This window comes from Orbicella franksi, chromosome 4 (genome assembly GCF_964199315.1).
Source record: "Orbicella franksi chromosome 4, jaOrbFran1.1, whole genome shotgun sequence".
Lineage (NCBI taxonomy): Eukaryota > Metazoa > Cnidaria > Anthozoa > Scleractinia > Merulinidae > Orbicella > Orbicella franksi.
This window is the reverse complement of record NC_138148.1, coordinates 30,235,824-30,263,125: the sequence shown is the minus strand read 5'-3', so window position 1 is coordinate 30,263,125 and position 27,302 is coordinate 30,235,824. Positions and strand designations below refer to the sequence as shown.

General features: G+C 39.2%; 1 protein-coding gene across 1 annotated transcript; it reads right to left on the bottom strand.

Annotated features, from left to right (window-relative positions):
- Positions 1–299: 299 nt before the first annotated feature.
- LOC145483866 (inactive tyrosine-protein kinase 7-like) lies at positions 300–19,253 on the bottom strand. Its single transcript, XM_081462424.1, has 11 exons — positions 18,871–19,253; positions 18,062–18,373; positions 12,672–12,956; positions 11,384–11,668; positions 10,011–10,280; positions 8,204–8,476; positions 7,192–7,473; positions 6,105–6,380; positions 4,915–5,091; positions 4,450–4,817; positions 300–3,118 (listed from the first exon to the last, which is right to left on the bottom strand). Exons 1-11 carry the CDS (start codon positions 18,953–18,955, stop codon positions 2,561–2,563), a joined length of 3,171 nt encoding a protein of 1,056 aa, XP_081318550.1. The 5' UTR covers positions 18,956–19,253; the 3' UTR covers positions 300–2,560.
- Positions 19,254–27,302: the final 8,049 nt, after the last annotated feature.

Genomic DNA, 27,302 nt, shown 5'->3' with positions numbered 1-27,302 from the left:
GGTCATTTCACGTTGTTGTTTTGAAGAGGACGTCTAAGAAATGTACAAGATTTATAACGCACGTGCACAGCCATTGTTCTGCTCATAAACCCTTTTGTTTGGTGACGTGGTTTGCTTAAGGTCCCTGATTGTAAGGTCAAGTGCGTCTTCTAACACCAGCTTTGGGTTCACATTTCAGGTCGCGGAACAAGGAAACCTCAAGCGCAATGGTTCAAACTCCATCTCAGAGGTCTTTCACGCGCCCGAATTCAATGTAGCTGAAAGATCCCGAAGTCCACTTTCAAGCAAAGGAGCCAAAGTTAAGGCTGAGCAAAGTATTAATTTATTTGTTTATATCTGATTCGCAAACAGTTTACTTCACACTTGACTAGGACTAAGATCTACAAAATTTATTTATTATATACATATTTTTTTTTGAAAAGAATAAATTTTAGTCCTCAATTGGTAAGCTGTCGGTTTTCCACAAAAAATAATTACCGAATAAAACGTTCGTGATATTAAAAACAATAATTGCAAAACGCTCATTAATTTAAAAAATCGGGCGTAGATATAAATCTCTGAGCGACTAACCATACAATTAACGCGAGAAAATACTTACAGTCGATAAAAATAACGCAACGACGCAGAATGTCACTATAAATATGCCACGCAACACCTAGAAAGTTACTCTGATCCGAGTGAAATCAATGGTTGCCATGGTCACACCGGGTATTCGTCACGCCCTGTTGCAGATCCGATGTGACCGGTTTTACTGTACCATTACGCTATACAAAGGAAAGCATCCACTTCTTGAATGTAAGAAGCGTTTAAATTAATTTAATAGCATGAAGAAATCTTTCTTACTTTATTAACTTAAATGAGCGTAAAATTTTGTTTACCCCTCCAGCGGTCATTATATTATTTAGGCCGATTATTAAAACGAAGGTTAGACGGCCTTTAAGAAAGAACTGGCCTTAACTGCAATAAAATTGCCACATCAAGATGAAAGACAGTGTATGTGGAGTAAAGCTCACCTAACTTGCGATTATAGCTTCCACCTACAGGGGCTTTTTTTAATAACCGGCCCTTAATGTTTTTAACTTAAATTAACTTACACGCCCAACATACCCTGATATTTTCAACTATTACATTAACTGTTCATCCCCGCAGGATCAACCCTAAGTTCTATGTATCCTTATTCTATGTAGCAAATTAATTCAAAGTTAATTAAAAATATTATAAAAACATTAAAAGAGAACTTCATGTTTCTCGAAACATTTGTAGCTGACAGCCAGTTCATACGCACAGTCTTCGTTTTTGTTTGGTTTGTGTAATATTATGGTTCGAAGTGCACCTCCTGTCTAGGTCATAGCTCTGAGCTTTTTTTACGGAGTACATCGACCAAGGCAAAGAACAGATTGCCTTAAGTCCACGATATCCTCGAGAGTTTCAAGACTCAACTGATGAAGGGAAGACAGGATTTGATTCGATTGTTAAATGAAATGCACCACGAACTTACTTAGTAGTTCTGCATGCCGAAAGCTCGCAAAATTAGCCCTCGTGTTTTACTTATAACTTCGTCCGCTGCTCTAAACTAATTTCAAGCATGCCCCATCCCTAAAAAATAACACTTCGGCCCATCCACATGTATACATTTTCCGACACGCTATTCGGTTCACTCGTCGACTTGGGTTCACACTGAATTAAGGGATAATTTAACACCAAGATTTATCGGTTGCGATAAAGAAAGTTGACATGTCAAAGTTTCTACAAAAAATTGGACCCACTCTTAGAAGACTGTCGAAGACTGAGCGAAAAACCGATGTTTTGTACGCTCGGGTCATCTAAAAATGCTCTGCTTTTAGCGATTAGTGCCGTTAACGTGAAAGCTACTTCCAATGAAAATGCCGTTGTTTTGTAGGCTTGGGCCATCTAAACAAGGTCCACCGACTCAGCGCGGGCCAAGTGAACACAATTTCCAGTTAAAGTGAATACATGTGAATGGGCCGAAATGAACTTAATATCTGTCCAATGCAATGCACGTATTTCAACATATTATAAAGAAAACCGCACAAAAAGCATATTAAATATCTTCAGGCCATATTTGTCAGCGCAGTGGTTCACCCAAAACCCAAATTGTTATCTAAGTTCAATCTTGAGATAGGACTCTGTCCACTGCCGGTTCGCTCGGAACCGGCTGCTTAGTTTCCTTGTATGGATTCCTTCATTAAAAGTACACAAATTTAGCGTACAGAAGGGTAAATTCCTACACCAGATATACATTTTTTGAGTTTTCAAATCAAATTCTCCGCAATTTCAGCGCCCCTAAGAAGATCGAAATCAGCACAGTTGAAAACAGACCTTTCAGGTCCGAAATCTTTTAAGAAGACAAGAACTTTCAGGCAAATATAATTTACTATTGTTTCACATTTCGTAATCAATTTCCAAGATAAATCACGCGCACGTCACGTTTCAAAAGAAACCAATCACGTGGTAAACTACTGAGGCTGGCGCGGTTTGATTGTCAACGGAGTGGCGCATCTAGTTTCATTTAAAACCCACTGCCAAGTAAGGGTTGAAACTAAACATGGCTATCCACAGTAATTCCTGATACATCTGCCATAATTTCCGAAAAGGATGGACGGGCAAGAGGATTGCCTTCCCAGCACTTTTCCAGCACCTCCAACACTGTATCAGGGCAGTTGTCCGGTTTGGACAGACGAAGGTCATTCTTGACGCATTTAAGGACCTCTTCGTTGGATCGATCGTGGTAGGGCATCTGACCAAGAGTGTAAATCTCCCAAACCAGAACGCCATATGACCACACATCGCTCTTCTCGGAGAAATCATCGTCGAAGATCGCCTCAGGAGGCATCCATCTGAGCGGTATCTGCATGTTATTGAAGCGATAGTACTCGGCGTTGTACAAGTCGTAACTTAAACTCAAGAAGCCGATCTTGACCTTTAGATCTTTACCCACCATACAGTTTCTTGCAGCGAGATCCTTGTGGACGAAGTTTTGAGAGCTGAGATATTTCATTCCCGAGGCCACTTGTCCGCAGATAGCGAGCTTCTGATTCGAATTCATCGTGCTTCGACCGTTATCGTAGCAAGACAGGAGAAACTGCTTCAAGTCACCCTAAAATGAAGGAAAAATTGAGCTGTCAAACCTGGAGATTTCCCGCGATTAGCCGCGCGAACACAGCGCACCTTATTGCGATACTGGCTAGCAGACACAGTATTCCATATAACAATGCATACGTCACGAGGTGCTGTTCCCAACCGATCAATCAGAATCCAGCTGCTACAACTGTCCGAATCCCTGACTCCACAGGGAATTTATCACACTAAGACTGTTTTAACTATAAAATCAAATTCGAGAAAATGCAATAAGATTACACACTTTATAATCGACTTCGGAGATAAACATTTTTGGCACACCCGGATTAAAAGGCTTAAACAAGAACTATTCCCATGTCAGTCCTGCATGTACAGCACAATTAGCCAAAATTCCAAAGAATGCCAAAAACGACCGAGACATTTTCAAGGCGTGGTAAAACTTAGCTAGACATATCTCGGCACGAAATTTATCCGCAACATCTTATCTACACTTACGACATTGCAACTGCTGTTCCGTCTTTGATCAACAATTCACGATGAATGTCAATAATAAATGAATGAAACACAAAACAGCACATTTCTGGCTCTGGTTGCAAAAATAGCACACGGTACCTCGACCAAAAAACGAGAGGATCGATTGACTTTATCTGCCAGATTCAACAAATCCGCAAATCTCTACCAAACTTCACTTATTTATACGATTCAACCCAGCAAGTTTAGAATTCACCGTGCGGAGAGACGGCACTTGTTTTCGTGATTTGGACGCAATCAACGCTGACAGTATGTGAGTTTTCTTAAGACTTACTTAGAGTTTAGCTAAGAGCTATTAAATGGACGGGCTTATTTCTTTCAACTCCATTATAATAAGATAGACGGCTTTCCGCGTAAGCATCACTAATTATTTGGCAGCAGTTTAAGGCCTTAGGGGTATCTCGTAAACGCAGTAAAGGCTTCAGTAAATCGGTTTTCATGGGTTGATCGGATTAAAGCAATATTATTGACACATTGACGGCAAGACCAACGTAGCGCTTTCCCAAGCACGTAGCAGCTTTTACCTTTTTCTAAGCTGAAGAAAACTAAATTAACTGAAATTTGTTATTTAGTATTGTTTTTTTTTTTCGGGGAGGTGGGGCAGTGACAAGGGGGAGGGAGGGAGCAGATACTTTCATACTTCTGACTTAGCTCAACAGAGATAGTGCCTTCGATTTTGTTAATGTTTGATTTTGAATTTTCACGCGCGAAAGATATCGGACGATTTCTCTGGAGGGGGACTGAGAAGAGAGGGTTAGAAATGGACGCACAAAGGTAGATTTGTGTTCACACGGGGCCACAAGAGATCATAAAACAAACCTTTTCCAGTGATTCGAAGATCATGTAAAACGGCTCTTCCTCCTTACAGACACCAAGCAGTGCAACAACATTTTCATGATGCAGGTTACACAGCGCGTCTACGTCTTTATTGAACTCCTCGCGCACCTGGTCGTCATTACTAACCAAGGCCTTCACCACGACCATGGTTTCTCTTTCGCCGTCGCGAATCCCGCTGGCTCGCGCCAGGAATGCTCGGCCATAGGCCCCGTTGCCCAGACTCCTGAGCGCCTCGAGGTCATGCCTGGGGAACTCCATGTTGTCATAACTGGGCTGGGATCTGTAGATCGGGTTCATTGTCATATCGTTGCCTTCTCCATCTCGGTGCTCGATGTCACCATTGGCATTAACTGTTAACGAGTTGAGAGACGAGAGGTCAAGCCAGAAAAATTAATTTCACTTCAGGACAGGTACGTTACACTTCAAAGACAACAGATAAAAACTTACGATTCTCGCATTCTGGAGCCATAACCTCTTCTTTCTTGTTTTGCCTGGCTCGCCGGCCTTTACAGTAGATCATCAATCCCACCACAAGAACAATGTATGCTGCTGCACAACCCACCGCAATACCTATGGTGCGGCCCATGGACCTAACAGACTTGGTGGCTTCCTTATCGCGGGGAGCTGGAGAGAAGATGTGTGTATTAGATACAAGTTTAAATCACAGATTCAAGCCGGGAGGAGGGGGGAGGGGGGATTCCTTGCCTTCGCAGACCTTTTTTGAAAGACCATGGTTGCCACAGACATCACTTTTCAAAATACCGACTTTTCCCTGACCAAATAAAAAAAAATGCCAGATCTAGCAGCAGCTTACCGCCCTCCTTTACATTCGATCTTTAAGACTGATAAGTTTTCAACAAATTTTCCTTCTTCATTAAGTAAAAATATCGTTGAGATCTCAGTGACCCCAAATGTTTCTTCCAGCCTTCGATGGTATTAAATCAGCTGCGTTAAATTCTTTCAATTTCCCCCGACTTCTCTTCAAATTGTCAATTTTCCCTGACTCCAAATAAAATTCCCTGACTTTTCCCTGATCTTGAAGAATTTTTTCCCCGACCATATCCTGACCTGTGGCAACCCTGAACACCCCAACAGTTTTCTATTGCCAACGTTGTAACACTAATTAGTATCACCCAACTAGTGGACTAATGCAAATCCTGCATTTTAATTGGCTATGCTACTAGAGGACTATTACTAATAGTCCTCGAGTAGCGAAATTGGCGCCATCGAGCGTGACGCTTTCTTTCGTTTTATTCCCAAATAAATATTTCTTCAACTTGCATTTGCTAACTTTATTATTGCCTTTTCTGTCCGACTAGTTGGGTGATACTAAAACAATTAGACCCTTCGCCCTCAAGGGCCACGGGGTAAAAGCCCATTCGGCTTCGCCTCATGGGCTGTTGACCCGTAGCCCTTGCGGGCTACGGGTCTAATTGTTAATTTGTAACAGCTCGAGCATTCAAGACTAAGTCATATCATTAAGATTTAAAGTCAGGCTCAAGTTTTCTATGAGCCAATAGTCAATGAAGCACAATCGTTCAAAGAAAACGTTTGAGACCTACAATAATGCAAGGTATTTTAAAAGCAAAACTCAGGAAGTCTACATTTACATGCGTTGGAGAAAAGATTTAACTTACTCTCTACGACAAGACTGAACTTGCTTTGTCTCAGTTTACCACGGTTGGCAGCGATGCAGTAATATCCGCCTTGATCTTCAAGGCGCACATTTTTGATGTGAAGAGTTCCGTTGGAGTGTTCAATGAACCTTTCCTCGTCAAGCTTGTCTCCACCCTGCTCATCTTTGCTCCAGCTGATCTTGGGTTTGGGATCACCAGTAGCATTGCAGTGAAGCCAGAGATTGTCGTTTACAAATGCCGTTGTGTTCTTTGGTCGCACGTGAAAAGTGGGATATACTGCGCATGGATGAGAAAATTACATGAATTATCATTAATGCTGGGTAAATGTAAAAAGGTAAAGTCTAAATACGAGCAAAATGGCCCGTCAGGCCGGAGCTTATCCCGTTTTGTGTAGCATGAAGCAACTTGGAGTATTTCTACTCCCCCCCTGGATGGAATGCTAATCCATCGCAGGGTTAACCCAGTATTATGTTCGCTGGCACCCATTTATACACCTGGGTGGAGAGAGACACTGTGAGAGTAAAAACAACACAATGTCCCTGGCCAGGGCTCGAACCCAGACTACTCGATCCGGAGACGAGCGCACTGGCCGTGAGATCACCGTGCCTCCCACATGCTGGGTAAACAAGTACTACAAAAGGAAAACTTACAAAATTACATGACCCGGCAGAATAACTAACGAATATAAGGATTATCGCTACAGTAACAAGAAACTTCCAGGGAGATGTAACTTTGAGAATTACACAACCAACAAATTTTGAATACTGGGAAACAAATTCCATTGAAAGACATTAAATGGAAAAGATTCTCAAGATGATTCATCCCTAAATTGACTTTTCTTCATGAATTAACAATACATAACTCGGAGAACTAAAAGAATATTTCAATATTTCAAGCACTCACAGGAAACCACAGACATACGTCTTTGATCCAACAATGTTAATTAAAATAGTTTAAAATAACTGCAAATGCCATCATCCCTCAATCTTACATGCTTTCTTTTGTTTTATTTCCATAAGCCTCTGTTCCAAGTTTAAATTTTATTATAATGAATATGCTTGAACCATCCAGGTTAGCATTTTCTTACCAATAACAGAGACATTAACATAGCTTTCAGCACTGCTAAACGCGTTTTCACCCTTGCAAAAGTACTGGCCCTCGTCTTCCTTCTCGACTGGTTCGAAATACAATGTGTTCCCCTCTTGTCTAATTCGTTCTGAATCAAGTGATGAGCTGCCTCCTTTTTTGCCAGCCTTCTTCCATGTAACTTTAATTGGAGGATGCCCGTCAAAGTCGCACCTAATCTTCTCTTTTGTATGGAGATTGGCAAATACATGGTGGATGTGAATATCTGGCATCTTCACTTTAGCTGGAAAAAATGAAAGGTTAAACAAAGCGCGTGTATTTAGCCTTCTTATCAATCTTGCAGATAATTAAACCATTATTACTTTTATTTTGAAGCTCATAAAAAGCAAGAATATGGATATAGGACAATCTGTAATCAGGCCACTCACTGTTTAGATCACATGCAAAATCACAACGAGTTACCTGATGCACAATCTAGTATGGTGTTGAAATGAAATCAAAATAAGCCACTTTTGCTTCAAACAGTGCACTCCCATGTCGCAACCGCTACAACCATTTATGATATACATGTAACTTGGACCCTATGCGCACTCCTATTGGTCGAAAACCCATGTTTTAGCAGAGTATAAAACATAGAAAAAGCATGTTTGATTATTTTTTGCCACTTTACCTCCATATCATAAAGCAAATGAAGAAGACTAAGCCGTGTATTACACTGTGATAAAACACTCCGGACATAGAAATGTTGAAAACGCTTTCCTGCGGCTCTTGTTTTCTACATTTCTCTCGTGTTCTCAAATGCCTGTCGTGTTTTATCCCAGTGTAATACATGGCTTCGGCTTCTTTATTTGTTATAAACTTCAGTAGAATATGAACAGTTAGTATTTGAATTACACTTAGCACTGTTTGGGAAAATGAGCCCACCATATCATCTTTTCTTGGGAAGGACCAAAGACTGTTTTGTGAGAAAGCAGAAGAAATTAAATCCCTGGATACAATATAATTACACTAACCCATGACAGTGAGGTTAGCCTCAGCACTGTCTGACCAGCCCCCGTCATGATCTGCAGAACATTTGTAGAATCCAGTATCTTTCGGAACAAGTTTGGTAATGACAACACTTCCATTTGCTAACACAGACACCCGCCCATCTTGCGTAATAGGATCAGAACCTTTGAGCCATGATATTTTTGATGGTGGTTTTGAAGTTGCCTTGCAGTTCAGTATAACTTTGTCATCTTCCTTCAGTACTTGGCTTTGGGGTTTAACAATAATCTGCGGTCGCTCTGAAACAATATTATATACGTGTTTCTCAGAGAAATAGACCAGGTAAGCAGTAAGCTTCTTATATTGTCTCATAAGCAATAAAATGCCATTGAAGAGTATAAAACATTATATAATAATCAAATCAATGTGCACACTCCGATTGGTCAATCAGCTATGGTTTATTGTGCAAGTAAACTCATGGAAATTTCGCGTGCCTTCTGAATTGTTATTTAAAAGCAATAGACCACAAGTTTCTATGGTTTATAGGCTGATAAACCACTTGGGATGTTGGAAGAACACGAGAAGAATTTCGTAAATCATGAGCCGCAGCATCCTGCATGGTTTATCAACCTATAAACCACAAAAACTTGTGGTCTTTTGCTTTATACCACAGGAAAGTAAATTGCTTTCAGTAATCAAATTTCTTTTTTGAGCAGTCACACTACATCATAATGTACCCTGCTAAATGAAAGTAGTCCTTGATAGCTGTTATTTTAATGGTACACACTAGGGTTTCATCCACAGACTTGGAAGTTAGGTCCACCTTACACAGCATATACATGTAATAAACAGCAACCCCTGAAAGTATTGCAAGATATCTTCATTTGCATGGTCACACACCTGTGTTTCATTCACAAACCTAAGAGGGTTTCACACTTCATGAAGCCCTGTGGCAGATCCAGGGGAAGGGTCAAGAGGTCTGGACTCTGTCTATCAAACCTGGGTTTTTTTGAGTGAGTTCTGCGTAAAATTGGGTTTACACCCCACATACATGTACATTCTGCCACAGCTGAGTGTTCAATCTCCTGCTTGTGAAGTTATATCTCAGACAGAGCACTTGCATCATGACCTTAACATTGATATTACCAACATATGTATACAATGTTTGTTACCAAGCACAAGAGAGGATGTTCCAAGGATGCATCCCTTAAGAGCAGAATTCATGTACACCTTAAGGGGCCAAGAATACTGACGTAAAATCAAAAAATATATATACAGTGAAACCCCGCTCTACAAACACCCGCTTAATACAGACACCTGCTTATAACGGACAGTTTTCTTTGTCCCGACAACTAAAAAGCTCATATATTTTCTTTTAAATTAGCCCGCTTAATACGGACACCCGGATAATGCGGACACTTTATCATGTCCCTTTGGTGTCCGTATTAACGGGGTTCCACTGTATTTAAAATATGCAACCACAACTTGGGGTGGGAAGTGGGGGAGAAACAGGACTTCATTAACATTATCAGCAGGAGGACAACTGGTTTTCACAGGCAGGCAAACCTGTTTAAACTAAACTTCTAATATAAGAAAAACTTTCCTCTACATGGTCAAACCAGGCAGGCAAAATCTTCCTCACAACCAGTCAATTTGCCACTGCCTGGCCTTTAATGAAAACCTTGGAGAAATAATATACTGCCAAAAAGTGTCAAAAGTAATTTCTGAATCAAAGTTTGACCCCAGTCAAAAATTCCTGGATCCATCCATGAAGCCTCCCTTGTCAAAATAAATTTCACATTAAAATATCAATAAAAGTAAATGCAAGCTCACCAGATACTATGATTTCAACAGTACTGGACTCAGATCCAGCCATGTTCTTTGCTATACACGTGTAGTTTCCTGAGTCAACTTGCTTGGTTCTGTTTTTCTTCAGCGTACAGCAACCTTCGACACCAAATTTCTTTGGCAAAGGTTGGTTATCAGCTTTTTCCCAAGTGATGGTTGGTTCTGGAAGTCCACTAGGTTTCCCACAATATACTTCAGTTTCATGATTAAGGAGAATGTAAAGTTTGGTCTTCTCAAGGACAACCTTATCCAAATCTGTGGACAGATAGAGATACTTTTTTTGTAAATGAGAATCAAAAGTAATACAGCAACAGCACAGTGCTTACGACTTTATGCGAAACCTTGTCACAAAAAAAAAAACACACATAACAGGTAACACTACAATACATGCCAACATTGATCAGATAACTAAATTTGGCCTTCTTTTCTCTTCTCAGAATACCACAGTGCCTTGCTTCTCATAGGGTATTCTAAGAGGGCTGAGAACGTATGGGGTTAAAAAGAATGAGAAGAATATACTGTAAACATTTGGAGTTGAATAGTGATATTTGGGGTTGATAAAGTATATTTACATGCAGCTAAAATTGTCATTCAGTTCAATTCTAATGCAGCTGCTGCATGAAGCCAGATATTCTAAATATTTGGGCTTAGAGCCTGTTTACAAGGAGGGAGGGTTACCCTAGCAAGCTGGTTAACCCTAGCTGGAGGGCAATAGATAGTTTGGGTTTACAAGCAAAATTTCACAGGTAGGGTTACCCTACAACCTGGGACAACTTAATGCACAGTGAACACTCAAAGGGTCTGGAAACAATTAGAAAGTTAACCCGGGTAAACAGGTTAACCCTATCTGGAGTGTTTACAAGGGAAAAAGTTAACCCACCTGCCAGGGTAACCCTGGCATGCAGATAGGGTAGCCCACCTTCCCAGGTAACCCTGACTGTCTTGTAAACACGATGAAGGAAAAAAGAGGAAATGGGTGAGTGCTGAGGTAACCTGCTTGCCAGGGTAACCGGTTTGCTAGGGTAACCCGCTTGCTAGGGAAACCCGCTTGCTAGGGTAACCTGCTTGCTAGGGTAACCCACTTGCTAGGGTAACCTGCTTGCTAGGGTAACCCGCTTGCTAGGGTAACCCACTTGCTAGGGTATCCCGCTTGCTAGGGTACCCCGCTTGCTAGGGTAACCATCTCTCTTTGTAAACAGGATCTTAGAATTGAATGAGTTGAAGTATGAGAACTGAATTATTCATTTCAAAAATGGAATCTTAAATAAACAATGAATGAAATTTCCAATTACTTTTATTACAAGGATCAACAACCCATAAAATGAATGCTTGGAATGTTTTGACTGTAAGACACTTACAAGCAATTTTCACTGTGCTGTCTGCTTTAGTTTCCCCAACCAAGTTCTTCGCTTTACATGTGTACTTTAAAGCATCTGGTTTTTCTATATTCCTGATCAGTAGTGACCCATTTTGATATATAGTGTATTTTGCATTGTCTTGCAATGGGTCCCGAACATTGCCAGCATACCAGTTTATGTCTGGCTGAGGTTTTCCAATTGCTTTACAGGGGATCAGCTTTAGACTCCTCTCTATAACTATCACCTCTCCTGGAGGGGGTACTTGAAATTGAGGAAATTGCCCAACTGTTGATAGAAAAAAAATTGTATAACACTAAGCATCAAAGGGACTGAGTTTCCTTCAATCAATGTCATACATTGTAAATTAATTTGAATTGATACAAGTTGATATATAAAATAAAAAAACACGTTGCTGAAAAACAAGTTTCCAAATGCATCAATGAAAATGCACCGACGTGTGTCAATGTAAACGAGTTCAACACGCGATTGATGATTCGCTTATTTCTGAGCAGTACTGTACGTGTACAGTTGTTAGTGATGCTGCTGCTGCTGCTGCTGCTGCTGATGATGATAATGGTGGTAATGACACTGTTTGAATGTTTATGGCCCGTTATATGGATTTAGTAAGAATGAGTTTGGTTGGCACCTTGGCCACTATCAGCCAATTTATGAATTTTGCTATGTATACCCCACAAAAGGTAAACAGAGAAAGAGAGAGAGGGGTGGGGGAAGTATCTGATTAGGCCATGACACGGTCACCAATAACTCTGTACCTTACCCTTACACTGTATTAAATAATATTGTGTTCTCAATAATTTCCTCTTTGAATGAAAATGCGAACAAGGTAATAAGACACATTAGGCCAACACTTAAACCAAATTTAGCCTGTGTTTATTTCCCTCACTCATGAGCCTGGCAAGGGTACTTGAAATCCAACTAGCATTATGATAAGTACCTGTCAATCATGAGGTCGCAGTAAACCAAAAATGACATCATACATTTCAAATATCTGCCATCTTGGATTTCAAACATTTTTTAAATACCATTATGATTTGATTCTGAGCGTGGGGTACTAATTTACTATTTTTGGCCCAAGGGGGGAGGGGCTTCTGGGAGAGGGGGTACTCATGGGGGAATGGTCACTTAGATTTATTTTTGAACAAATTTTTCTGAATGTTGTGCAATGCAAGTTTTCAGGTAAACGAAAACAACAGATGCTATAACTCAAGAACCCCAGTAAGCTAATCCAACCTGACAATTGTAACAATGGACATGAAGACAAACTTACCAACTACAGTAACAGATAATGGTACTTGTGAACTTCGAGATGATGTTTCATTTAGTGTAGCTTTACACGAGTATTTACCACTGTCTCCTTCAGTTGCATTGTAAATGAATAGCTTGTTCCGACTCACAGAAATTCGCCCGCCCACTACCACAGGAGCGTTATCCTTTGTAAATGTATAGTTTCCAAGAGGATACAAATAACATTTGCATCGTAACTGTAAATCAGTCCCTGTGAGGAATGTATTGCCTGACGGTTTGACGCTTAACTGAACTGTATCACAAATTCCTGAAAATGCAAACCAAATGAACAAGAAGTCTGTTAGCACCCTTGCTGGTGACTCAAATTTTACACTAGTGCATTGAGTAGATTAGAGTTTTACTTTGCAGTTTTACATTATTCAGTATTCCACAGTGGTCAGGTCTGTCATTATAGGCCGGTAGCCCGCCAGAAGAGCTGGCTAATTGCGAATCTTCAGCCATCTACTTTCATCTCACTTTACCATTAAGTTTGACAAGAAACTTACATGTAAAATAATGAAAGGATCCTGCAAAAATATTGTAAGACATCTGTTTCAAATGCCCGAGTCAAAGCAAAGATGCTTTTCAAGAGTTTTAAACGTGTTTATGTTTCCCACATGTGATGGAAGATTAAAGGGTCATGAAATGCCTAACTCATTTTCACAGAGCTGGATCCCTGGCAGTCATTTCTGAGTATGTTTTTTTCACTCTCAGCCGAGTGAGTATAGCAAAGGTAATTAAATTGGACATATTTCCTAATTGAGACTATTGATATTTTAAGAAAAAGAATGGTTGTTAAAACATAAAACATATTAAATATAGTCATAGGCTTGATCGCTTTTTAGATCCACATACTGACTGGAAAATGCTGAAAAGAGGATCTTCAAGCATCAATATTTTGAAATTTTTGGCACTTAAAAAATAGAGTTCCGCCTATTTTAAAATTTGGGACATCTACTTGAAAACTTATTGACAGCTCTGAGTGGTGTCAGGTCAAAAGCCCTTGAATGATGTCCACTACCTGACTTGACAATTTGATACATGTACACTGTAGAAGCCTAATGATTTGGAGAGGTCCATATCAAATATACATGTATCATTTCACATTAGAATTCCACATCAACTTGCTGACTTTAAACCTCATCTGAAACCTCACTAGTTTTTGTACCAGTCATAAACTTCCCTTTGGAAATGTTTCACCGAAACGTCTAGTTACAGTACGTCCTTAGATAAAGTTAAATTGAAGCCAAGATCAAATGCTGGGCCCAAAGTGTAGGATGATATCCTACAAGTATCTACGTTTGTAACTTACAGTATAACAATGAGCCTACATTGGTATACTGTACAAGTACATGTAACTCTTAGATTCTCAGAATCAGTTTTAAACATTATCATCATTCACATTAGACATTTAAAAACAAAAAAAATATTAATCAACTGGAGAATGTTCCTCACCAATGTAAAAAACTCTAGAAAATAGCCCAAAGAAAAAATGTGTACATGTACTGATTGATGGGCTTCAAATCGTGTTTCTATCAAACAATTAGATTATGACACCAGATTTCTATCGCATGATAGTTGACAAGGGTGCAGCCCAAGTCAACTATCGCGCAATAGAAATCGAGAGCAAATAATCTAATTGTTTATGTATAAATCTACTAGTTGTTCAAAACTTTATCTAAGTCCTCTTCACAGACACTTCGAAAACACCAAGCAGCTGTTATTTTGTTAACAAGGGCACATTGCTATGCTACTCACTATCTATCACAGAACAGATAGTGAGTAGCGTAGCGTAGCCAATCAGAGAACTGCATTCGTGATAGACTGCTGGTAGATTTAGACTAAAACTGGATAGAAACACAGAACTAGCAAGAGCTGTTGCTGTAATGATGTCCCAAATAAAGAGGATTTACATTTTGACGATCAAAGTAAACAAGTTGTTTTCTTCTTTCATCACAGAATTTGCTAAAAGAAATAAAAAACATGTTCTCCATGTTTCTATCGAGTTTTAGCATAAATCTACTAGTGTTCTATCATGAATGCTGTTCTCTGACTGGCAATGCTACTTACTATCTATTCTGTTGTAGATAGTGAGTAGCCTAACAGTGTCCCCTTGTCACGAACTGGCGGCCCCTTATTTGCGTTTTTGAAGTGTCTGTGAAGAGGATTTAGAAAAAGTTTTGATCAAAGTGTAGATTTATACTAAAACAACTAGATTGTTTGCTCTTGATTTCTCTGTGTGATAGTTGACTCAAGCTGTGCTCTCGTCAACTACGGTGCGATAGAAATCTTGAGCTCATAATCTAATTGTTAAATAGAAATGCTCATGGAAGTTTGGAAGAACTCGAAAGAGCTAAGAAAACACTTGCCTGTCAGCTCATGTTCCCACAGCATTTCTCAATCTCCCAAACTTCCACCTGTGTTTCTACAACATCAAACTCGATAGAAACATGGTACTATGTCTTAATTAAAGCACATTTAACCTTTCTACTGTTACATGTACTGATCAGTGAATAAATACTGGCTGAGAAAGAACTGAGATTCAAATAATGTATACAACCATGAAAATGAGTACTAGTTGATATTAACTATAGCATTTCTAATCAGAGTTTACAATGTAGCTACAAGAAAGTAATGGCTATCTCAACGCTCGAAAACAAGTGCCGTTCCGCTGTCCTGGACAAGTAGATTTTCCTTCTGGGCAAGTAACTTTTCATTCTCACTTACCCGATGGGCAAAGGATCAGGCAAGTTTTCTCCCAACTAAATCATTAAAAGAGCAAACCAAGACTTGCCCAGGGCAAGCAAAATTAGAGCGCTACTTGCCCCAAGGGCATGCTGGAATTAATTTTTTTCCCCAGCCCTGTACCTACAGGTAAAGGTAATTATAAGGACCTTAAACTCCCTAATTAGTATCTTTTAAGAACGCAGTCATTGTTTGTTGGGCTGTATCTTGTGTGTAAGCAGCTTACTAGGTTGACTAAAGCTTATAACTTTCTGTTCTTCTTTGATGCATTTACTCAAAATAATTCAAACTCTGGAACATGTACTATATCATATATACCTCTTTTTGAAAGAGAAAAGCAAAAGGACACATAAAGATATATTGAACAGAAATAACAAACACAAATTTTTGTTGTTATAGATTGAAGCTACAAATTGTATGATTGACAGAATTTAATCACACTCTATCTACAGGATTTAAATGTTTGTAAATAATGAATGCAAAGTTTCTTTTAATCCATAAGAATTTAATCTCCCAGTCTCACCCTTATTCAGACATTGTGAAAAATGTCATTGCAATTGTGCAAAGATAATGTCTGCACTATAAACTGGGATGTTAATGATTATAGTTATTTCAAATTTGAGCTTGAAGGCAATAAGGCTGTATAGGAGACCCTCAAGATGCATATTCACACACTGGTCAACTTCAATAAAAATTCTTAGGTCAAGAATGAAGCACATGGATAATTTCAAACTTAAGATGCTTTATTTTTGCTTCACAATAAAGTACTTCAATATTTCCTGGGAGGAGCAAATGTTGTGCCACCCAGTTAAGTTTGACAGATTTTTTTGCTGAAAGGAAATAAACAGCCTGAATATCAACTTTAGAATAAGGCCCAAACCCTCCAAATACTCAGCGAGCAGTGTTGACTTGCTTGTAACTTATTTACTCAGGGTCAAGAGACGAGAAGCCAGCGGAAATTGCATACTTTCTCATTTACGCATGAGTGATGGTCCAACGGAAATGAATAAATTTGTTCATTGGTTTGCTTCAATTCAACCTTGAAGGAAATAACAAATTATCAATCATGCAACATCCTGATTCAAACAGGTTTGTCCTGCTTTGGTGACGATCACAAAGAAAATACACAATTTCCAAAAAATCTTTCCTCCTTATCTGCATTCTTGAGAAAAGTAAATTGAGGGTTCCTTCCTTGGGTGTTGGATAAAATCTTACATACACCTGTAATCAGGAATCATTTCTTTTTAGAAAGCCAAAAAGTAATTTAATTCAGACATGCTTTTTGAGGCCCTTATAATTAAGTCTGCGAGTCTAGAGTGTTAGTGTCTCAAAATACAGTGAAATTGCTTCTAGAAAAATTAGAAGTGTTAAATGAATCAACATAAATGAGACGAATGTTATCAATCTACAAGGCTTCTAAAGGGTTATTATGTCACAGCAAAATACTCGGCCATGATTTTTTTTTTTTATGGAAACTGAATGCAATCTTGAAATAATATAATGATTTATTTATACTGGCAATTTCCCAAGTCGGAGAACAGCTGTTTGATGAAATGGCTATTTCTCGGCTGATATCACAGAAAAAGAAAACTCTGCAAGTTCTTAATTAATAATTGAGCAGTGAATACAAAAACTGACTTCCAATGCCCACCAAAAGAGTGATGGTGCTTCAATTGATTAATGTACTCAAATAAACACAACAGCCAATAATCTTGACGTCTCTAACTAAAGAATCAATTCTGAAAATTGTTAATGTGCTAATGATTAGAACCGAACACTCAAGAGTATCTTATCAGCAATCAAAAGCTCAAGCGCGCCATATGATATTTAGCTTTCATTATAAAGAGCACATTTGGAGCAACAAGGAATATTGAAACTGCGCGAAACTGGAAAAACTATTTCAAACGATTCTTGGCGTTCTACATTACCCGGCGTGGTTCAGAGAAAGCTGATCCATGGGGAAAATATGGATTACCACAAAATATGTGGGAAGGTAGCATGCATGAGGAATCTAAGTGGCGATCGCATTTCCAAAATTCTGTGAGCGTATGAAAATTTTCTCTGCTTGTAACAATTAATATACACAAAACTCTGTAATATATCGGCATGACGGACAATATTAAATAAACTGCATCTTGAATCAAGGATGCCGAACAAACATTAACAATAAAATAGGAAACGGCAAAAATGTAAAAGCTCAGCGAACGCTTCATCTAAATAAGATAAGAACAATAGCGCAATTCAAAGCCAGGGAAAGAGTCTATAAATTTAAAATTCTAATAAACTAGCTTTTCAAGAAGACTTCAATTGTAACTTCGTGAATTCCAGCCCGATTCCTTGATTGAGTAATGAGAAAGCATGAATGAAAGATTTATGTTTGGTAACACATTTGAACACAAGTCTATAACATTGACTTTCGATCGCCTCTTCGCTTAGTGATACACCGTTGTTGTGGAATGATTTCAACAAGCGTGCAATCGATTGTTCAACACTTCAATTCGTGGCCCCCCGCAAAAACAAGTGAAAACAAGCCCCGAGAAATCTCAGAAAGTGACAAAGGAGCGAGTAGCTCACGAACGAAAACAGTACGCCCTAAATTTCGCGATAAAAGCAATTTGTCACACGTACCTTTAACATTCAGCGCTGCATTTTGACTTCTACCAAGGACTTTACCCTTTCTTGTGGCCACACATCGGTAATTTCCGCGATCCTCGAACTTTGTTTGGGATATTTCTAATGTTTTACCATCGTTCTTAAGAGTGTATCGAGGATCGTCCTTTTGTAAACTTACATCATTATGTTCCCACTCGTACAGCTGTATCTTTTTCGTGTAATCTGCTGAGCAGGTAAAAGACACGCTACTGCCGGCTTCTACTGTTTGTGGCGTTGGATGAGTTTGCCACTTCAGCCCAGTTGATTGAGAAGCTGTGAGCGACGATCCTGAAAGAGTAGACATAATGTTGGGAACGCGTTATTGGGTAAAGCCGTCATGCATTCTCACCTTGGCGAAAATTATGTAAGTCAGCAGAGCCCTTCTAGCCAGGACTTTTGCTTTAAAATTAAAGCAGACAGCAGTAGGCATACGTATCGCTATGAACTCTTCCATTAAGTTCTCTTGATCCGCCAAGAAACGAGAACAAGATTAACAGACAACAAAGAAAAAGCCGCCGTTTACCACAGCGCACATTTGCTTTTTCTTCCAATTACGACCGGGTGACAATAACGAGCCCTATTTCACCATTTGGAATCTTCAATCAACCTTAGGAGCAATTCAAACACGTAATTCAGAATTCAAGATGTGTCTCCGTCGAGAAGGTACATTTTGACCCAAGGAATGATAGAATTACCGCAGTACAAGACGACATTTCTACCTTGCCATGCCCGGTTAGATTAGAATAGCTGCAAGATGCTCTAATTTAGGCAAAAAGTTTGCTTACCTAACAAGACAAAACAAAGCCAAACCCAGAAACACATGAATTGAACAAGGTTCCTCTTCGAGTAAAACAGGAAATCCATGGCCATTGTAGCTTATCACAAGAGACTACACACAAGAAATAAAACTCGGAGGATCGAAAATCCTTCACGCAGGCATGGAAATCTATCAGAAATTCAATCTGTGAACTGTATATTTGGGCTCGGACGCCAGCCGATTGACATATGTCACGTGGTTGTCATTCTTTATTATCCAGTGCGACCGGAAGTACAGAGTGACCAATCACGCCACCCTATTTAGCGGCAGCGGTGCTCCCAAAGGAAATGACTAGTCTTGTGAAAGACACAATGTGAAATTTTCATTGCCTTTGTTCGCTGCTTTTTGATCACAACTCCCTCGCATGACTCACGAGTTGAGCACGCCGCCGATCGCCAAACAACTTCAGTTTCGATAATTCAAGCTGAAAAGTCGGCATCGGTTATAGGACGTCGATTACCCGCAGAATGTTTTTTGATTTAAGTTATTTTCGCAAGATCGTATGTCATTTATAACAACCGATTGAATTGTTTTGCTAAATCCGCTGAATCTGATGAAAAAACCTCATTTTCCCCCATAAAAAAATTTAAAAAAACTACTTGCTGAGTTTTCACACCAGTTGTTTGTTTAAAATCCTTGATGACACACACAATGGTCTCCGAGAGCTGTCACAATATTGATGTAACGAAGTTTGTGAAGGTTTGATAGATTTAGTATTATCTAAAGGAAATCTCATTTCTCCATCCTAATAAAACGGGGAGAAAAATGAAATCCATCTTTGGTTTTGTTTCGCTACGCATAAGCACGTAGTGGGAGATTGGGTATATGTATCACGTTGGCTAAATAAACGAAATTCGATCAAATTTCCTTTTCCTTTCGCGATCTCGATCATTCCGATCGTCGACGCTTTCCGGGGGTGGTGGGGAGAGGAGGAGCGAAGGGTCTAAATCCTTAAACCCTTGCTCTTTTTATACCAATTTCAAAACGAAAGGTAACGCTTTCACATATCTTCCGTATAAAAATCGTGTTCAAAGTAGGAACACTGCATACCTTTTCTATAATTCCGAGATGAGTTGGACGTTATAGGTGCGTTTCTTCACTGAGTTTGAGAAATTTTGAAAAGGCCTAAAACCCGAAATGGTAGTTTTCCCTAAAGTTAAGCTCGCTTGTTATATGCCTCAAGCCTGAAAAAGGCACCCCACTCGGGTGGACTTTCTCCTCATGGCTCACTGTTACAGACTGTACTCCAGGCGCCGATTACAACGTATTAGTAGCTTATTAGTGCAACTTTTCTGTTATCAGCTTTGTAGTCAAAACAGCCATTCCAAAATGATACGATTCGCTTTCAAAACAATTCTTGTAGGCGATGGGAAGTAATCGTATTTGGGCACTTCTACAAGGAGTTTGCAAGACGGAAGAATTCATTTCCCGGGTACTGATTAAAATGTAATGGTTGAGTGGGCCGTTTAATTGTGGCATTCTCTGAGGGGCGTATATCATGAACATTTCTGTTTTTCAACTTCGAAAATGTGTGCCGTTGAAATGGCGAACCAGCCGTTGAATTTTTTATTTTAATTCTTATCAATATCTTCCATGAAGCGATAAGTGATCGTTAAGACCACCGTAAACTTCATTAGTTTTGCGGCTGGCACTCAGATCATGAACTTTAAAACGTAAAATCACCGTGTTGTTTTGAGCAATAAGTGATCTGAGCGCCCCCCCCCCCCCCCCCCTTTTCTCCTGCTTTCATTTTGCATTGTAACGGGCCAAAAATACAAACATTCTCATCATCAAGTCATTTTTTTTTTCTGGATCATTATATTATGTTAGGGACACACGCCAAAGTGCTCTACGACAAGATCAAGGAAAAATAAAATAAGAACAAGGACTGTAACATTTTATAAGAAAACACAAAACTTAACGCTTTCATGTGGATGACCACGTTTTCTCACCGTGATTGTGAAAATATGTCAAATGCAGCTCTGAAACATCAAGAATTCACTTGATTTCGTCGTAACTGAGAAGACTTGTTTCAGTTGTTTACTCGGCCCCACTAGCACTAGTGCTATAAACATTGCCGAGGGTAAATAAAGGTTACTAAGCTCACTTACAAAAGGTTAAATTTGATTGAAAATCTTTCGTGTATTTGAGAATGAAATTCGACATGTTACATCAACACGGCCTTGTTACAACCCCAACTCAAGTGACTGAATATGCACGTGAAATGCTGGGTTGTACAGCGTGATCAATTTTGTTTGCGTCACCACATTTGGTAGACTCTGTCAAAGTCGGCACATACTACAGCACATGTTGTGGGGACGTGGAGCAGGGACAAGCCCCTTCGTGCGGACGTAAAAGACGCATTTAGCAGGAGAGTGCACAAGCTTGGCACACGAAGCCGATTGAGTCATAAAAATGTGTTGTAGCGTAAACAGTTTGCAAGAACAAAGTACACGACGCGATATTGAAAGCGTTTGCAAAAACAGGCATGGTACACGAGGACAACTGTCGCTGCGACATGTCCCCTAGCATGTGTGTGCCAATCTTTCAGTAGCATAACTGACGAAAACTGGTCAAGTGTTTTTTAAGGGTTCACAGAGCTTCAAAAAATTTGTCGAGTCCGATTTAAACTTTACGTTTCCTACAGTCCGTTAGCTAACTTATACTTTTGAATGAACGTGTTTACGGCTAACGCACGCGACGCGAAAAGGTGGGGTGGATCACGAGCTATACAGGCAAACATGCAACGTTAAATTGAAGTAGGAAATTAAAAAAAGAGTTCAATAGTAGCACGAGCCAAGCTCAGCTGATGATCAAGTCACGAGCTAGCTTTAAGTCACGTTCGAGCCTAAGACTTAAAAAGCTTAGTTTAAAATCTACTGACAGTGTTATTTTCCGGAAGTTTCGAGACTGCCTGTGAAGGTGACACTGCATTAAGTTCAAGGAAAAGTAAATTCGTTGCGACTTGCAAGGTATTTGATTCGCTGCGGCGGGTGATTCGAGTGTCGCTTAACATTTTCAGTTGGTCTTATACCTGCAGATGTAAATTTTTCTCAAAAAAACATTTTTCCGAAACACGAAGATTCAACATTTCTGACCATTTGCAAAACGCGTTTTGAAATGATTTTGCTGCAATTACCTCTTGATTTGCGTTTAAATTAAGAAATCTGCACACCGGTACTCTATATTTCAACATAGCAACGCCCATAGTAACGCTCGTTTACAGTCCAAAAGTACTTACGAAATGGATTCAGTTCAGTACATTTTAATAGATTAAAATCAAACATTTAAAGAAGACGACACACCGTTTAAATTTGCAAGACATGTTTCGGATACTCAGTATCCACCTTCAGTTAAAAGCTGTTTACAAGTGAGTGACTTTATATAAAGTAGGTAACAAGTAGGTGTAAATTACACAATGTAGAATAATAGTACAAATAGTGAAAAAGTTACATAATACTTAAGGGTACAAAAAAACAGGTGCGATTACAAATCTTTGAAAAATGCTGAATACAAATTGTAATCAAAGTAGGAGTGTTAAATTAACATGCTTGAGTTGTTTATTCAACGCGGGTCTTTCCCATTCAATATGAAGGACTTCTTTGATTTAAGTTGGAAATTAGTAAGAGCCGAGTCTAATGTGGAAAAACAATAGATATACTTGACAGGAAAGCTTTAAAGATGTGCACTTATGAGAATTTTGCATCATGGTCCTGAACATTGCTTCCTCTACCATCTTATATGCTCCTTATACTTGGTTAATTTTCTATGACCGGTGTATATTCGGGTATTCAGCGGAACATTTATGTAAAACATTTCGATATGCCTCTACCCCTTCCTCTGCCCCCCTCTCTCACCCCGCCCACCCATTCACAGGGCTAATTTGGGCTCTCGGAGAAAGAAGTAAAACTTTAAAGTCATATTTCTCACAAAGCCGGTTAAATAAACAGATCACCAATATTTTACACACGATATCTCCATTGGGTTTCAGCCGAATGTTGTCAAATTTTCAAGGTTGGTAAAGGCCACAATTAGATAAGTCGTTCCAAGTACTGATCAATAAAATTTTCAATTTATGAAATGTTTTCCCTGTAATTCAGTTAATATAACTAGTATTAGTTGTTCGCTCCTATGGACTGGTTGAAGGTGCTACTTAGTTAGCCTACCAGAGTAAACACGGTTCGTGGCGTCCGTGGTTACATCGTAGTCAACTAAAATTGAAATAATTGCGAGATAAATTACTATTGTACTATTGTATTCTAGACCACTATAAACAACAACATTTGAACATTTTTTTGAACATTCTATTCTTCTTCAATTAGTTAATATTCTCATTTTCACGAAAAAAAAAAAAAAAACTCTCAAAACACTGTTTTCGGAGGTTTGTCACCTGGGCCGGGTTGTTCGAAAGGGGGCTAACGTTAACCCAGGATTAAAAGGTAGCCGAAGTATTACTTTTTCTTGTAACAATATGTTTTTACCGCTTATGTTTTATGTAGTTTGAGATTATCCAAACGCAAAACAGAAGGAGATACAATTTATACATAAAACCTCACCGAAAAGTTGCAAAACTGAAATAAAATTTCTCGCTAATCCTGAGTTAGCTTAATCGGGCTTTGAACAACCAGGCCCTGGACAACTGTTTACGGACAAGATGAACTTAATACGCTGCTTATCGAACCATTCATTAGCACGTTATTGTGCCTATAATGGACATTACTTTTTGACACTTAGCGGCTAGTTGCTCATTTTAATGAATAAAAGCCAGGGTCGTGTAGTTCGAAAGGCGGTTAACGCTAAACCAGGATTAAAAGTTAACCGAAGAATTAATTTTTCTTGCACAAAAATGCTTTTACTGCTTACGTTTTGTGTAGTTTGAGGTTAGTCAAGCTCAAAGCTGAAGGACAAACATAACAAACGGAAAACCTCACCGAAAACTGAAGTTATTAAACTCAAATCAAAATTCTCGCTAATCCTGGGTTAGCTTAATCGGGCTTTGAACAACCCGGACCAGTGGTTAAAGCTATTGTGGCATGTGACCTGGAAAAGCTCATTTTTTAAGTGAGACCAAGAGAAGCTCATTTTCTCTTGGTCAGACTGCGAAGCCCTTAAACCTGGTACCAAAACTGTCGACCCACAGAGTCCAGCGTTTTACAAAAAACATTATTTTTAAAGCATAAGACCACCTTAATCCAGGATTACAAGTTGTCCGAGGGACGTCAAAACTCTTTTTTCCTCTTTCCTCTTTCCTCTTTCCTCAAACCCCTTGTGTGTATGCATAGGAAACATTTTGCGGGGACAGTATGCAGGCTTGGGCACACGAAGCCGATTGAGTAAGAGCAAGAGACCATGATCTTCTCTCTTGGTCAAAAAAATTTGTTGTACAGGCGAGGATTTGCAAGAGCACACAGGCAGTGCACACGTCTCTACATTGAAAGTTTTCGCAAAAACAAGCATGGTACACGAGGAAAACTGCCGCTGCAAGATGTCCCCTAGTGTAAGTAGTAGAACTGACGAAAATTCGCAGCTTCATAAAGCTTTGAAAAATTTGTCGAGTCCGAAGTAAACTTTACGTTTTCAACAGTTCGTTAGCTGGCGCCACTATTGAACGTGTTTACGGCAAACTCACGCGACGCAAAAAGATGAAATGGATCACGAGCTACTGTGATACAGCAAAACATGGCACGTGAAAGTGAAGCCGGAAATGAAGAAGAGAGTTCAACCGTACGTAGTACGAGTCGAGCTCAGCTGATGCCCGGGGGGTCTCCCATATATAAACGCCGGGCTGCCCGTCGTACCTCTTAGGGGTTAAAAAACCTGTTTTGTTACCTCTTACTGCTAAGGTGGTCAGCCTCAAAAGGTCTACAGGGGTTGCTTTTGTATTACCTTTTAGCTTATTGAGCCGAAAAAACATGAAAAGAGATAATGTGTTGTGTTAGAATTGGTACCTCTTAGGGGTAAAAAAAACTGTCAAGTCACGGTCACAAAACAGGATCACCCGTCTTTTTTATATGGGAGTTCCCTCCCGGGAGCTGATGATCAATTCACGAGCTAGCTTCAAATCACGTTCCAGCCTGGCTGATAGCATTATTTTCAGGGATGTTCGAGACTGTGATCGTGTCAGTGTGACACGGTCACTCTGACACGCTGTGACTTGCAAAATGTCTGATGTCCCGGGCCGGGTAATTCAAGAGCCACTTTTAACAGTAATAAGGATTACAAGTTTTCCGAGTTCCGTTTTAGCTTAGTTAGCTTCCGTTGTATAAAAATGTTTTTCATAGCAAACATTTTGTAGAGTTTGAAACTTGGATAACGTCAAAACTCGAAGGAGAACAGAAAATGACAGAGAATTTCACTGAGAGCAATTATACAGCTCAGTGTTAAAATTTACGTATTTAATACGCCTGGATTAGCTTAATGATACTTGAAACAATCAACCCCTAGTCAACGGAAAATTGAAACTATTGCAATCACGAGCCACGGTAAAAACTCAATGACTTCACAGCCTTTCCTCTAAGTTCTCTGTTGAAAATTTGTAAATACAATAAAAATACAATACAATTATGTGTTTTTTTCTAAATCGTATAAAATTCTTCCTTTCTCTAAGCGGCAAAAGTAGCCAAAACGCAACCAAAACAGCACTAGCCGTATACTCGATGCTAATAACATTTCGGCAAGAAGGTATCTGCGTCATATCAGGCCTTTATGCCTGCAGGCTGGCTCCAAAATTGCTTTAACGCCACCCAGACACCAAATACATTCGAAAACAGAAATGTCATTTGCTATAATCTAAGAATTTTCAGCCTAAAATCGGCAGAAAAATAAGAATATTAGCTAATATTCAGCCTCGGCCTGAAAAGCAATATTCTTGTAAAATACAGTGTAATGAAATCTGAGGTAGAATCGAAAAGAACGCACTCAGAATAATTACAAACAGTCTGTTTTCTAACACAATTAATAGAGACAATATCAAATACTGAATTTCTTGAGTTGTTTGCAACTATCAATATAGTTAATCTGCTATATAGTTAACAGACCGAATAAATATTGAGTTTTAAAATTCGAAACCATTTGCAAAAGTTTGTGAAGACAATATACTCAAGAGGCCACATCCGCTGCGACAATATTCATTAATGTAAGTAGGTTCGATATCTTGTCTGTTTATAGCATTAGGCGAGCCACACCGGCCACCATTTTATTTCTGCGTATTATTTTGTCTACCACTGGCATTTTTATAAAAACAAATTCAACCGACTTTAATTGAACGCATTAAAATATACCATAGCATACCTTATTTGGTAAAAACGAAATATGAGGGCATCGCTAAGAAAAAAAATGTTTCATCTTTAGGAGAAGAAAAATTGGAAAAATACGCCCCCAGGTAGTCTTCCATAGTGCTAACAGTAGTTCAAGAAAATGGGAGTCGTTTTCGATATATAGTGACTCATCTTTCTATGCTTTGGCCTTTCTTAGTACAAGCTATCATATTACGTGCAGATCAGTCAATTGCTATTGATTGCGATTGATAAGATGACTGATGTACGAATGATTCACATCGATTGTAATAGAAACCTGACAATGTTTCATCAACTGATTGATCGGTTAAATCCTGATTAAATTATTTAGCCGCGATATAACGGAATGTGTCGGTAATTCCTCCAATAAATTGACAACATGATGTACCCACCAGTCGAAGGTTTATAGAGCTAGTTACTTTATCTGTTGTTAGGATCAAGTTCTAATTCTGGGGCGAACAAAATACTTTTTAAAAAAATGTAAATGCAACCAGTACGGCTACTCGCGTTTATTAATGACCATTATTTATGTCGGTTTTTTCTATTAACCGGCCATTCTTATACTGACCCAAGTAAATTTCGATCTGTCCACCATTTCACATGTGTCAAATTTTTTGAGGGTCAGAAATTTCACATTTTTAAAACGCCACTGGCATACTAAGTGCAATATTTGGTGAACTGTGACTAAAATCTTATCTCACGACGTAACTAGAACATTTGAAATAATTGATTGAAACACGATTGAAAATTGATTGAAAATTTATTGAAAATTGAATGACGGAGTAATTCTTTTTCTTTACCGCAAAAGAAATCATCAATTGAAACTGAATATTCAATAGTTTCCGTTTTAGACATAGGTAAGTTCATTTTCAAGCTGTTGAAGAGGCGCGGAGAGGGGAGGGGGGGGGGGTGGAAGGCGTGGAAGCGGAAGCTGGGTGGATGGATTTCTTCAATTTTCGTGGTCATACGGACTGACGCCTCGGTCAATCAAAAATGGACGACAGTCTCCGTATGCCGGAGATTGCTTGGAAGTTGGCTGCCAACGATAGTGATTGTTTAAATGCCGTCCATTCTTCTGCATAGTACCGACTGCAAAAAAGAAAAA

Excerpts from the sequence above, each read along its gene's own strand:
- LOC145483866 (XM_081462424.1), bottom strand. The coding sequence starts at position 18,955 with ATGGCCATGGATTTCCTGTTTTACTCGAAGAGGAACCTTGTTCAATTC. Across the intron at positions 8,477-10,010 it reads TGTTGAAATCATAGTATCTG|AGCGACCGCAGATTATTGTT; the intron begins GTGAGCTTGCAT and ends ATATTGTTTCAG. Across the intron at positions 3,119-4,449 it reads TCTTCGAATCACTGGAAAAG|GGTGACTTGAAGCAGTTTCT; the intron begins GTTTGTTTTATG and ends CCTTCATTTTAG.